The sequence below is a fragment of the Cladophialophora psammophila genome, assembly GCF_000585535.1.
Source record: "Cladophialophora psammophila CBS 110553 chromosome Unknown aczJe-supercont1.2, whole genome shotgun sequence".
Taxonomy (NCBI): domain Eukaryota; kingdom Fungi; phylum Ascomycota; class Eurotiomycetes; order Chaetothyriales; family Herpotrichiellaceae; genus Cladophialophora; species Cladophialophora psammophila.
Window position 1 is genome coordinate 1,577,123 of NW_006912923.1, and position 12,578 is coordinate 1,589,700.

The following is a 12,578-nucleotide window of genomic DNA, read 5'->3' on the forward strand; positions in this document are numbered from 1 at the left end:
TCTGCCAATTTCAACCCGCACGCTTTTTTCCTTGGTGAGGTGGAGATTTCTCCGCTGCCAAGGGCTTTGCCTACAGGTGAAGTGGCGCCCGCTATGCTTGCGATCGCTTCCAGAAGCCCAATACCTGCCAATGGATGATCGGAAAGGCAGTTGCATCGGGGGTCTTCATCTTGCAAACCCTCTGTCATCTATGGGACGATGTCACCATGGCCTGTACGCCTTACTGTGGACTTGATCAGCGGGCGGGTTCCCCACAACTGAACAGGATGATCAGTGTATATGAGAAAGACGGGATCCAGCGATTCTTCTTCTGATTTCCTCTTTCCAAGGCATCTGAGTTATACTGACCGTCATAGTGACGGACCTTAAACACTCCAATATGTCGGACGCTAGGGGCACCGGCAGCTTCGACGACAGGCACATCGCGAACCACCATGAAAAGTCTCTAGGTCCAGAGCGCCGGCGCTCGTCTATTGCGGATCTCAACAGAGGCAAGAACTTAGATGCGAAGTACGCCGCGCTTTCGGTCTTCGTATACTCCGGCTAAGCTTGAACAGGATCTCCAATCCTCTCGCTGATATCCCTCGGGAAGAGTTGTTGGCCGAGGTGAGGAAGCTCGTTCACTGGCAATGTTCAGTAGGAAGCATTAATTAATGCCCTACCTACAGGTTGGAGATTTTGCAAACCGTGCCGGTCTGGCTTCTGAAATCGAGCTGATTAAGAAGGGCGCCTTAGTCGCGCAGAACCCTGGTCACTTTGAGAGTTTTACATTCCTTAGTGAAGAAGAGAAGGACGCTCTCCGCACGGAGGTTTCGAGAAAATGGAAACATCCTTGGAAGCTCTACATGACCGTCATTGTCTGTTCTATCGGTGCCGCAGTCCAAGGCTGGGACCAGACTGGAACTAACGGGGCCAATCTATCGTTCCCGGAAGCCTTTGGTCTTGATACACCAGAGGGCCAGCCCGGCTACGAGAGAGACTTCTGGATCATTGGGCTTGTCAATTCGGCACCTTACATAGGCAGTGCCTTCCTAGGCTGCTGGCTCTCTGATCCTTGCAACTTCTACTTAGGCCGACGAGGCACCATCTTCACCTCTGCTATCTTTCTGATTGCAACGCCCATTGGTGGTGCGTTTTGCAAAACCTGGGAACAGCTGCTTGCCACACGTGTTTTAATGGGCATCGGCATGGGTCTGAAAGGCGCCACCACCCCGGTATTCGCCGCTGAAAACTCGCCGGCCGCAATTCGAGGGTGAGCTCCCTGTTGCTTAGACCGTCAACGCCGCGTTAGCTGACATCTGCTTGTAGCGCCCTTGTGATGACCTGGCAATTTTGGACCGCTTTTGGAATATTTCTGGGCACCGCCTTTAACTTGGCTGTTTGGAATGCCGGCGACATTGGCTGGCGTCTTCAGCTCGGCTCAGCCTTCATTCCTGCCATTCCTCTTGCTGCCATGGTGTTTCTCTGCCCGTAAGTCTGAGCCCCGAGTCTTTTTGATGGCTTCATTGGGAGTTTCCGAACTCTGTCACCACTTGGTGTCTTTGGATGTGTTCAATGATTCCGAATCTAACGCCTCACCCGAATAGAGAGAGTCCGAGATGGTATATCAAACACGGTAAACCTGGTAAAGCATATCAATCTCTACTCAAGCTTCGGAATCATCCTCTCCTCGCCGCAAGAGATTTATATTATATCAGTACACAGATCGAGATTGAGCACGACATTGTCGGCGAGTCTACATACGTCTCACGATTCATGCAGCTGTTCACCATGCCTCGCGTCCGTCGCGCTACCTTGGCTTCCTTCACAGTCATGATCGCACAACAAATGTGTGGCATCAACATCATGGCATTCTACTCGTCGACCATCTTCCGTGAGGGTGGAGCGTCTGACTTCGAGGCGCTGTTGGGTTCATTCGGCTTTGGAGCGGTCAACTTCCTCTTCGCCATTCCAGCATTTCTCACGATTGACACCTTCGGTCGACGTGCTCTGTTGTTGTTCACGTTCCCGAACATGGCCTGGACGCTCCTTGCCGCAGGGTTTGCCTTCTACATTCCGCGATCGAGCAGTGCTCATCTGGGCGTCATCGCACTCTTCGTGTACCTCTTCGCTGCTTTCTACTCACCTGGCGAAGGTCCAGTGCCATTCACGTACTCGGCCGAGGTTTTCCCTCTCTCTCACCGTGAGGTCGGCATGGGATGGGCGGTTGCCACCTGTCTATTCTGGGCCGCGGTCTTGGGCTTGACATTTCCAAAGATCCTGAGCAGTTTTGGCGCCACGGGCGCGTTCGGCTTCTTTGCCGGCTTGAATATGCTGGCTCTGATCATGATCTTCTTCTGGGTTCCTGAGACGAAGGTAAGCTATCATATCTTTTCATTTTTCCAGAGATTTGCTGACCAAAATGCTCCATAGCAACGCACCCTCGAAGAACTCGACTACATCTTCGCCGTCCCGACGCGCAGATTCATGTCTTACCAGACAGGCACATGGTTACCGTGGTTCATCAAACGCTATATCTTCTGGCAGAAGTCCGCTGAGTTGAAGCCGTTGTACACGTTCGAGAGGGGCATCGTCAGGGACATCCGAGAGCAAAGGCGCGCGCAAGAAGCGGAGAGGGCTGCGAGTATTTCGAGGGAAGAAGCTAAGACTGTGTGAGTGTGGTATGATGTGGGAAATCCGGGAGGATGGCACCGGCATGGGTGATGTTTCCCAACCGTATGAAAGACTGTCCAAGCAGATAGCACAAGTATTGAGCTTCGTTAGCCTCCAAGCCGAATTGAAACAGAAGTGGCGTGGTCCAAGGGCTTCGCCGTTAGAACCGTGGTGACTTTCGTCGGTAACAAGTATTCCGTTTACCTTGGAAATAGAGGTCCTCTGTCCCCTAGTATCGATGCCGTTAGCTACATTGGATATAGCGATCACTTGGCTGTTATTGAGCTCTGCTTGGCCACATTGGATGCGGCGTGTGTTTTGAGTTAGACTGGGTCACATATTTTCGAATTCGGCTTGCCCCGATGCGTCTTCTATCTTGATTTTTGTCCACCACTCTTACGTGCTATATGTGATCCAGAATCCTAAGCATGGTTTCGAGCACCTGGCTACGGTCTGGACAAGCCACTTAGGGGTCTACAAGCCGCCTATTCTATTTCCCATCCTCTCCCTCCATCCACTTCAGCTTGATCCAATATATCACCCGGAAGATCATTCTGGCGGAGATGTCACAATTTGAAATGACAACAGCCGTGGGTGTTCTTTCTTCGAGCCACGGGGAGCTTACCACTTGTCACTTGAGACCCCGTGTCTCTGCGTCTCGTAAACTTACTGGTAAATAGTACGCGTTTCAAGGGCTTCCGCAATAACGTTTAAGCGGAAGGTCGAATGCCGGATGTGGAGATGGTGGCTTTGACATCAGGATTCAGCTTGATCGACAAAATGGCATCTCGTTGGTGGAATTGGTTTCTTGGAAATCGTGGCACCCCGCTTTGTAAACGGTAGACCGACTCACTTTCAATGGCCACATGCCAGAGGCAGCCGGTAGTCTATCAACACCCATGGCTTGATAGACATCTGTGGCAAGTACTCCGTAGAACAGACGAGGCTAATGCACCCCGGCGCGGAGTGAGTGGATGTCTCTCCCCTCCCCCACGTCTACATCCAGAACCCTAAAACCTTAACCGCTTATTTCAACATCAGGTATCCGTCTTGGCATGTAGCCGCCGTGTCTACCTATATAGTCAGGTCGGAGTTGCCACCTCGATACGGCCTGTCTTCCCAACTGCTAAGCCCAAGAGCTTCCAATGCGAACAATCCATCATGAAGTTCTTCAAAAGCGTCAAACACTCTCTTGAGACCGATGTCAACTGGCATAATGCACGGCGATATGGTGTACAAGGCGCCCGTGCATTCCCCTCGGCGGCGGCCACCTATGTTCTTGACAAAGTGCCCATTGCCAGTTGGCTGCCTCGATACAATCCTCGATGGCTCGTCAACGACTTCATTGCAGGCCTTACACTGGGCATCATGCTGATCCCTCAGGGACTGGCATATGCCAAGATTGCCACAATCCCCGTGCAGTATGGTCTGATGGCCAGCTGGCTGCCAGGCATCCTGTACACCTTCATGGGCACCTCCAAAGGTAATGAATATCTCACGAAACATGGAAGATCTGACGTCTTTCAGATCTCTCCACGGGTCCCACTTCGCTCATCGGTTTGCTCACCGCGGACATCATCAAAGATCTTGTCAAGGATGGTTATACTCCCCAGCAAATTGCCTCCGCGGTGTCTTTGGGCATGGGTGTCTATGGCATGGCCCTTGGATTCTTGAAACTGGGCTTCCTCCTTGATTTTGTTTCCACACCTGTTCTCAATGGCTTCATCTCCGCTGCGGCCATTGTCATTGGGTTGGGACAGGTGGCCTCGTTGCTCGGTGAGCCTGGTGGCGGCGACGGCACGGCTCAACAGATCAACTATGTCTTCTCTCAGCTCCCGCAGGCGGGAGGGATCACGTGCGCGATCGGCTTCTCCGCCATGGTTATCCTGGTGTCCCTGGACCAAGTCGGCAAGAAATGGGGGAACAAGAGCCGCATCGCATTCTACCTCTCAATCAGTCGAGCCTTCATTTGCGTCCTGTTGTACACTGGCATCAGCTACGCTGTCAATCACAATCGAGCCAGCGACGACCATCTCTTCGCCGTTGCCAAGGTCAAGGCCGATGGTCTCCAAGGGAGCGTTGTCGATTCAAAACTATTTTCCAAAACCATTGGCCGGAGCATTGCTCCCTTCGTGGCCGCCGCGCTCGAACACGTGGCCATTGGACGAGCATTTGGAATTCGCAATAACTACTTACCTGATATCTCCCAGGAACTCTGCTACCTTGGTGTCGTCAACATGGGCAACAGTTTCTTCATGGCCATGGGTGTTGGTGGCGCCATGTCACGAACATCTGTCAATTCGGGGTGCAAAGTGCGCTCCCCTCTCTGTGGCACCATCACCACCGCTGTCGTCTTGATCACCATCTACGAACTGACCGGGGCGCTTTACTGGATCCCGAAAGCTGTTCTTTCCGCCATTGTCATCACCGCCATCTGGCCGTTGATTGGAAGCTGGCGCACCTATTACTACTACTGGCGCACCTCTTTCACCGACTTTGTTGCTGCAATGCTGGCATTCTGGCTGACGTTGTTCAAATCATCTGAAGTCGGAATTGGAACCGGCGTGGGATGGTCCATTGCCGTCTCATTGATTCGACAAGCATTCAAGCGTGTCCCGAATGTCAATTCGGCGTCCGCCTCGCCTCTTGTAAGATCGATCGATGCCGCAAGAGACATGCCCGACAATGTGCCTGCCGATACTGAAATTTTCGTGTTCGCCGAGTCAATCTTCTTCCCGAACGCCCACCGATTCAAGACCGCGATTTTGGATACGATCAAGACACATCACTCGCCTTCGTTTCTTTCGCCTGAGAGTGAAGAAGCCGAGAGGACATGGTCCGTTGTAGGTGAGAAGAGAGTGGCCAAACTCCGAAAAGCCGTCGGCGCGGGAAGCAGTTCCGTCCTTCCTCCCATTCGACTCCTCATCCTCGACTTCACCAAAGTGAATCACTTTGACACCACGGCCAACTTGAAACTGCGAGAGCTTTTCAACGAGGCTAGAAAGTATGGTGGTGATTCACTCGAGATAAGGTTTGTGGCATTGAATGCTACCGTACGAGCACGACTTGAGAGGGCAGAGCCTGGCTGGATTCTCATCGATGCAGACCAGGCAGAAAGTGCGGACCCAGACGAGAAGACGAACCCATTCACTGTCAGGGTGTATGAAAGCGCCAAGGAGGCAATGACTGCGCCGAGATATTATCAACCGGAGCAAATGGTGGACGTGAACGTGGACGACGTGGAAGTGGTGAACGAGAAGATGACTTCTAAGCATGTTGAGACTGTCTGAGCTGCCACGGGTATTCGATATCCCTATCCGAGAGGAGGTTGGATCCTTGTTAGAGCTGTGTTGCGGACCCACGGTCTGACAAGAGTACAGTGGTGATGGTGATCCACCATTGGATTGAGGGTGACCTTCATTGACAATTAGTATGCTGTTTGCCTTTAACAATAACGATACCCTGTCATTCATCCTCACCTTAAGCCATAATTGAATCTTGATACTGCGGCCGCTCTGTTATTGTTGAGCCCTCTGCAGCCATTACGTTGGTTACGGTTTCGCTGTCACGGTCATTTCTCTAGCACGTTTAACGGAGTCCCCAGGTCCTCAGGCACTTCAGATCCTTGGCTATCTGCGGAACCGATCCGCAGTATTTCTCACTTTGGAGATGTGATTGCCTTCCATTTTCGGAACTTGAGATTCCGAAACACCGAAATAATGTGGACCGAACCTTGACTTGCGATGCTCCTTGGACGTGGACGAAGGGGCAAGCATTCTGCTTTGTTCCGCATTGCCAAGTGAGGTACAAGTACTGGAGCCTCCAAAGCATGGGGAATGTGAAGAGTCGAGCCCGGTCGGCGTGTTATAAGTCCTTCAGCGGGCAGTTTTTGGTGTCCATGAAAACATACCACTCCACTTTGCTCCCGGTTCTTGGTTTGGGTATAGTAGGTCTCCTCTCATTTCAACGGTGCCACAATGATTGCTACTACCGTGGAAAGCCCTTTCTATGATGCTGTGATCATCGGAGCAGGCTTTGGGGGCATTTACCAGCTTTATTCACTGTTGAAGCTAGGCTTGTCGGTCAGGGTGCTCGAGAAAGCCCACGGATTAGGAGGGACATGGCATTGGAATCGCTATCCAGGAGCTATGAGTGACACCCCGTCCTACGTGTATCGGTACTCTTGGGACAAAGAAGACCTCCAGCAATATGCTTGGAAAGACAATTACCTGGATGCGAAGGACATTCTCACCTACCTGGAGCATATCGTCGAGCGTCATCGTTTACGCGAACACATGCAATTCAACACCGAGGTTCTGTCCGCGAGGTGGTGCGAAGAAGATGGGATTTGGCTGATCGAAACCGACAATGGCGGCGCTTTCCGGGCTCGCTACCTGATTACAGCCATTGGCCTCCTCAGTGCGGAGAACTGGCCGAGCATTCCCGGTAGGGAGACGTATAAAGGGGAACTGTACCATACAGCACGATGGCCAGAGTCTTACGACTTTAGCAACCAGAGAGTTGGCGTCATTGGAAATGGCTCGACGGGCGTCCAGGTGATCACCGATATAGCGAAGAGGGCGGGATCACTTCTCTGCTTCCAGAGGCATCCTCAGTATACCGTGCCTGCCGGGAGACGGGCTGTGACCAAGGAAGAGCGCGACGCCATCAACTCGACGTACGACGAAATATGGCACAACGTCAGACACAGTATCGGAGGAATGGGTTTCGAAGAGGCCAAGGTCGCCGCCATGAGCGTCTCCGAACAAGAGAGGGAGCGGGTCTATCAGGCCGCATGGGACAAAGGCGGCGGCTTGAACTTCCTCCTCGGGACCTTCAACGACATCACCTTTGACGAGACGGCCAACCGGACGGCGTGCGACTTCATCAAGGGCAAAATCGCGCAGATCGTGCACGATCCGGAGAAGAGGCGCAAGTTGATGCCCACCGAGCTGTACGCGCGTCGCCCGCTGTGCGACACGGGCTACTACGAGCAGTTCAACCGCGAGAACGTGGACATTGTCGACATCCGCACCAACCCCATCGCAGAGTTCACCAGCGGCGGGATCAGGCTGTCAGACGGCACCGTCTACGACCTGGACGTCATCATCTGCGCCACCGGTTTCAACGCGTTCGATGGTGCCTACAGGAGAATACGCTTCGAGGGCCGTAACGGACTCACGCTGGATGAGTACTGGAAGCAGCAAGGGGGAGTAGTCACCAACATGGGCGTCGCTGTGGCTCAATTTCCGAATCTTTTCATGATTCTCGGCCCGCAGTCTCCTCTTGCCAATGTTCCGCCCATGCTGGAGGCGCACGTCGAATTCATCACCAACGCTATCAAACGGGCCGAGGAGCACTCAAAAAGGCAGCAGCAAGATGCTGCTACTGGGCCGTCTCCTCATCAAAAACCTCAGGCAGGCAAGGTGATTGAGACAACTCAGGAAGGCGTGGATGAATGGGGCAAGCTGTGCAACTTCGTCAGCGACAAGATGTTGTTCAAAACGTCTGATTCGTACTTTTACGGAGCCAACGTCGAGGGCAAGACTCGTTCTGTCCTGGTTTTCTTGGGTGGTCTGGGCATGTTCATCCACAGGCTCAACGAGAGTAAGGACGGCGGATTCAGTGGTTTCCATCCATTCTAAAGTTTTGACGTGGTGGTGTCAAGGTTGATCATTGGTACTTGTCTTGCCCCGGCCCATACAATAAGCTCGAGCCTCTGTATCAGAAATAGTTCCACAGACTCCTGGATAAATCCTCTGCTGTCCCTGCCCGTGCGGGTTCTGCCGTCCGCTGGTACTGGCCCATAAGCTGCAACGGCATCGGATCGTACCTGGGCTCGATCGCTTGGAAGAGGCCCGAGAGCTCGGAGCTCAATTGACCTCCATCGACAGCACACTCATGCATGAAGAGACTGGGGCAACCATTTGACATTGGAACTTGCAAACCATCTGCCTGCCGAGTCTGAGTCCCGAAATCTATCCGAACAGACGGTGCAGCATGGCCGTACACTTGTTGTCCATGTCCGGCGAAAACCTGGTGCTCATCGCGCGGGGAAACATAGGTTTGGCCATTTCCACCGGGGCCACCGCCCTCTCCATCCGCTGTATCCATATACGCCAGAATCCCCAGTTTAGGACCCACGACCTTCAGGTGTTTGATCGTCTTCCACAACTTCCTGGCCAAGTGCGATCTGGCCGAAACTCCGCCAATGAGGTCCAGAGCCAGGAGAAATTCCCGGCGGCAATACTCGTAGAATCGTGCCTTGGCGTGGCACACGGCCAGGAAGATCAAAGTCAGGGCTGAGTACAGAAAGTAGTTGAAACAGGTCTGATGCGCAGAGTACAGGGCCGAAACGCGGTGCAGCTTGTCGAGCAACAATATACTCTCTCTGGCCAGATCGACAGCAAGCTGGGCACCCTCCCGTGTTGTGTCCGCTGTGATCGTATTCGGCGTCAGAAGTGACCTCCTATGGATCAGCATGCGCATATGGTTCATCCGAAGATGAAACAGAATTCTGTGTCTGTTCATGGCCGGCGAGAGACTCTCAATCACAAGGTCGTCGTCAGGATTGAATCGAAGTTCAGGGGATAGTGAGTCATGCCATTGCCGGACCTGATACTCGAGAAACGCGGTATCTTCTCTTTTGGCCGGTTGCAAAAAGTGGTCGAGGTTCAATGAAGCTTTCCAGATCTTGGATCCAATCCGTGAACAAGCTATCATGCTCGTGAACAAATGAGGAGGGGAGTCACGCTGTGTTCTGCGTCAGTTCGGTACAATCAGACAGAAAGGAGGCCCCCCGAGGGCCCAAGCATAAACTCACGGGTTCTGGAAGGCTGGGGTCGATATCCTCCTCGTGCAAAGCGAAAGGGAGCCCTGTACCGAGGCTCCACCGTCTGTCCAGAGCATAGATGCACCAGAAGAGCCTATTCGTGCGATCTCGTTCTTTTCCACATTCAAAGGGCGGCTCCCGAAGGTGCAGTCCCATTTCGAGGGCAGCTCTGGCCGCTAGACCTATGGTTCGCCACGCCAGCATCTCTTCGTCACGATAAAACTGATATATGCTCTGTGAGAAGTCTCTCAGCTTCTTTTTTCTCAGCTGTTGGGGTATCGCTCCTCACCATAAGGGTCAAAGTTTCGAGAAAACGGACATCGATGGACGCTCCACAGGGGCGAAAATCCATTTCCGCTTCGACATCGTCCAGCATGCTGGTACTGGAGGTAGTCTGGCCCCTTCCTTCTATCACCAACGCAATAGCAACAATCATCTCTAGGGTAACGTTTTCCCTAGAAGTGCGCTCAGACCGAGGCGTTGACGAAATACCACCATGCGCCGGTGATAAGAGACTGTGAGCCAGTTGACGAACGGCTGTCAGGTCCAGGAACGGATAAAGCAATCCACATTCGGCTTCATAAACACCTATCAAGCGTAATGTCTCGTCCTCTGAGATCCTAAGCAGCGGGCTGCGTGGAACATCTGCTGGGCCAAAGGCCGGACATCTGACGGAAACAGTATCGGGTTGATTCGACGTAGAATGAACCCCTATTCTCGAGATTGATGTCGCGGCAGTCGCACGGAAGGACGACGAGCTGGGGTGCCCACTACATGGTGGATAGTTCGAGGCGGTTGACCACATGGTACGTTGGCTGTCAGCCTGTGACGGAGTTGGATTTGACATGTGAGACGGGCATCTCGAGTCGCAATCAGCGATGAAGGCATGGCGTTGCGGGTTCTCCTTCACCCCTCTTGCCTCTTCATTCTGCCTCTGGGATGCTAGAGCAGAGACCTGTTCTTGCAGCATTTCAAGCCTGCGTTTCAGCAGGTTTAAATCTCTGCCCCCGTCATCTCAGCAACGAAGAATAGCGTCGGTCGAATGATGGACTCACGAAGAGGGTCGGCCGGACCTAGTTCGTTCGGCATAATTGCAGCGGAAGTAAGACCGAGTACATTGGTGACATGGAGATTTCCCGTCGCATTTGACCTTGCGCCTCTTGCATTCTTCACTGTCGTACGGGTAGGCACCATCAGCAATCAAGAGACAATAGCAAGAGTCTCTGCGGACGTACCAGGCCTTTGGGGCATATCTAGTTCGTTTCCCTCGTATCGCGCGATTCAAATAGGTCGGAGGCGCTTCTACCGTCATGGATACATGCCCAGAGGGGTGCAACTCTGCCATGGTCATGGTTGTCTGGTTCATGATCCGAGTTCTGGCATGATCATGGTCACCCATGCTAGCCAAAGGTGATTGTCGCTATGCAGATGCCTCGCACAGGGAGGTGAACGCTCTCTAGAAAAGCAGGGGGCAAATACTAGTCGAAATCTTCATGCATTCGGCTACACCAGGCTGAGCTAAGGAGCGGGGTTTGGGACTGGGGCAGTTAGCGAGAGGTATACGAGCCTTTCGGCTCCAAAACGCGGCTCATTTGCACTCCTCGACATCTCGGTTCTACATGGGAATCCTGACGCGAGAGCTCCAATAAGCTGGCTGGTACAGACTAAAATACTGTGTCTGTTCGCATCACTGCCTCTCTATGTATTTGAAGCACTCTCTTCCGTATGCTAATGGTTGACCCACCCTCCATCAACACGGTAGTTGCTTCCCGACACCATTGACGCCTCGTCGCTGGCTAGGAACAAGAACACCTTCGCAACTTCCATGGGTTCCGCCGCCCTTCCTGCAGTGGGGTTAATCAAAGTTCTGCGCAGTCGCATTTCATGCATGGTCCGGCAACGGCGGACAACGGGGAGCAGCTGGGAAACACTGAGACTTACCGGCTGGAGTAGCTTCAAGGCGGGCTTCAAGGTCCTCAAAGACATTGATCATAGATGTCCGTACATAGCCGGGTGAAACTGCGTTGACTCTGATCTTGTCCCTTGCGAACTCCTGCGCCGCAGTGATCATGAGAGCACGAACTGCAAACTTGGCCATGCTGTAGGCACACACCCCGGGGTGAGCCACCAGACTGGCAATGCTTGCTGTGCAAATGATACTACCCCCCACGCCCAAGCTCTTCATCTTCTGCGCGGAATATTTTACTCCGAGGAATGCTGGATACATGCGGCCATTGTGAGTCTCATCTCTTCGACAAAGCTTGCCAAAAAAAAAAAAAGAAACAGGGTGGAAGGGCCAGAGAACGAGACAGAGCACCTACGACCACGAGCGTTGATGCGCATCATACGATCATATTCCGCAGTAGTCAAGTCGGAGATGAAAAATTGAGTCCCGATGCCGGCGTTGAGTACTGCAATATCCAAACTTCCAAAATCTTGGACGCACTTGTCCACAAAGGCGATCACCGACTCTTCATCACTCGCATCGGCCTGGTGAAACTTAACAATGTCTGACGCGAGCCCTTGCGAGGAGAGGAGTGAGCGCGCCGACTCAATGTTCGCAGCAGAATAGTCGACCACAAGCACCTTGGCGCCTTCCGTCAAGAAGGTTTGTGCTACCGCCAGGCCTATTCCTGACGCCCCTCCTGTGATCAGGGCAACTTTTCCGGCGAGACGATTGAGGCTCTGAGAAGCCATGACGGGATTGAACTTGACGATGGTGTGGAGAGAGTGGTGTGTTTTTTGATAGATTGATGAAGAGAGAGAATTTTAAGGGGTTGAAGACCTAGCCCAGTCCTGTTAAGATTCCACGAAGCCGAAGAAAGAGCCAACGAACCATGCTGGTCAATGAATGCCAACAAGCCTGGTAGCGGCGGTCATGATCCGCATGAATTTCTGAACATGTCGTACTAGGCCAGTCCCTGGTGGAGATGCTGCGGAATATGAGAAGAACTGGCCCACTGTGCGGAGCCTCGTGGTTGCCGAATTCGGTTACATATAGGGAAACAGGGGTCGGAATTCGGAACCCCGCAGCGAATTCGGCCAACATGACCTCTGACCTGGCAATTCTTGGAGTCTGTTAGACTTGAATCTG

The 12,578-nt window shown here is 52.9% G+C and overlaps 5 protein-coding genes across 5 annotated transcripts; 3 read left to right on the forward strand and 2 right to left on the reverse strand.

The window, feature by feature from the left end:
* Nucleotides 1-379: 379 nt before the first annotated feature.
* On the forward strand, nt 380-2,655 carry A1O5_01912 (uncharacterized protein; the record flags this gene model as incomplete). Its single annotated transcript, XM_007742528.1, has 6 exons — nt 380-510; nt 558-606; nt 669-1,252; nt 1,309-1,470; nt 1,587-2,355; nt 2,413-2,655. The coding sequence occupies 6 exons, from the start codon at nt 380-382 to the stop codon at nt 2,653-2,655; spliced, it is 1,938 nt and encodes a 645-aa protein (XP_007740718.1).
* Nucleotides 2,656-3,813: 1,158 nt separating this feature from the next.
* Nucleotides 3,814-5,942, forward strand: A1O5_01913 (uncharacterized protein; the record flags this gene model as incomplete). The annotated part of the gene is made up of 2 exons (XM_007742529.1): nt 3,814-4,135; nt 4,180-5,942. The coding sequence occupies 2 exons, from the start codon at nt 3,814-3,816 to the stop codon at nt 5,940-5,942; spliced, it is 2,085 nt and encodes a 694-aa protein (XP_007740719.1).
* Nucleotides 5,943-6,629: 687 nt separating this feature from the next.
* A1O5_01914 (uncharacterized protein) lies at nt 6,630-8,297 on the forward strand (the record flags this gene model as incomplete). Its single annotated transcript, XM_007742530.1, has 1 exon — nt 6,630-8,297. The coding sequence occupies one exon, from the start codon at nt 6,630-6,632 to the stop codon at nt 8,295-8,297; it is 1,668 nt and encodes a 555-aa protein (XP_007740720.1).
* Nucleotides 8,298-8,376: 79 nt separating this feature from the next.
* On the reverse strand, nt 8,377-10,835 carry A1O5_01915 (uncharacterized protein; the record flags this gene model as incomplete). Its single annotated transcript, XM_007742531.1, has 5 exons — nt 8,377-9,405; nt 9,476-9,718; nt 9,774-10,485; nt 10,540-10,656; nt 10,720-10,835. 5 exons carry the CDS (start codon nt 10,833-10,835, stop codon nt 8,377-8,379), a joined length of 2,217 nt encoding a protein of 738 aa, XP_007740721.1.
* Nucleotides 10,836-11,212: 377 nt separating this feature from the next.
* A1O5_01916 (uncharacterized protein) lies at nt 11,213-12,181 on the reverse strand (the record flags this gene model as incomplete). The annotated part of the gene is made up of 3 exons (XM_007742532.1): nt 11,213-11,324; nt 11,422-11,701; nt 11,806-12,181. 3 exons carry the CDS (start codon nt 12,179-12,181, stop codon nt 11,213-11,215), a joined length of 768 nt encoding a protein of 255 aa, XP_007740722.1.
* Between the last annotated feature and the right edge of the window lie 397 nt (nt 12,182-12,578).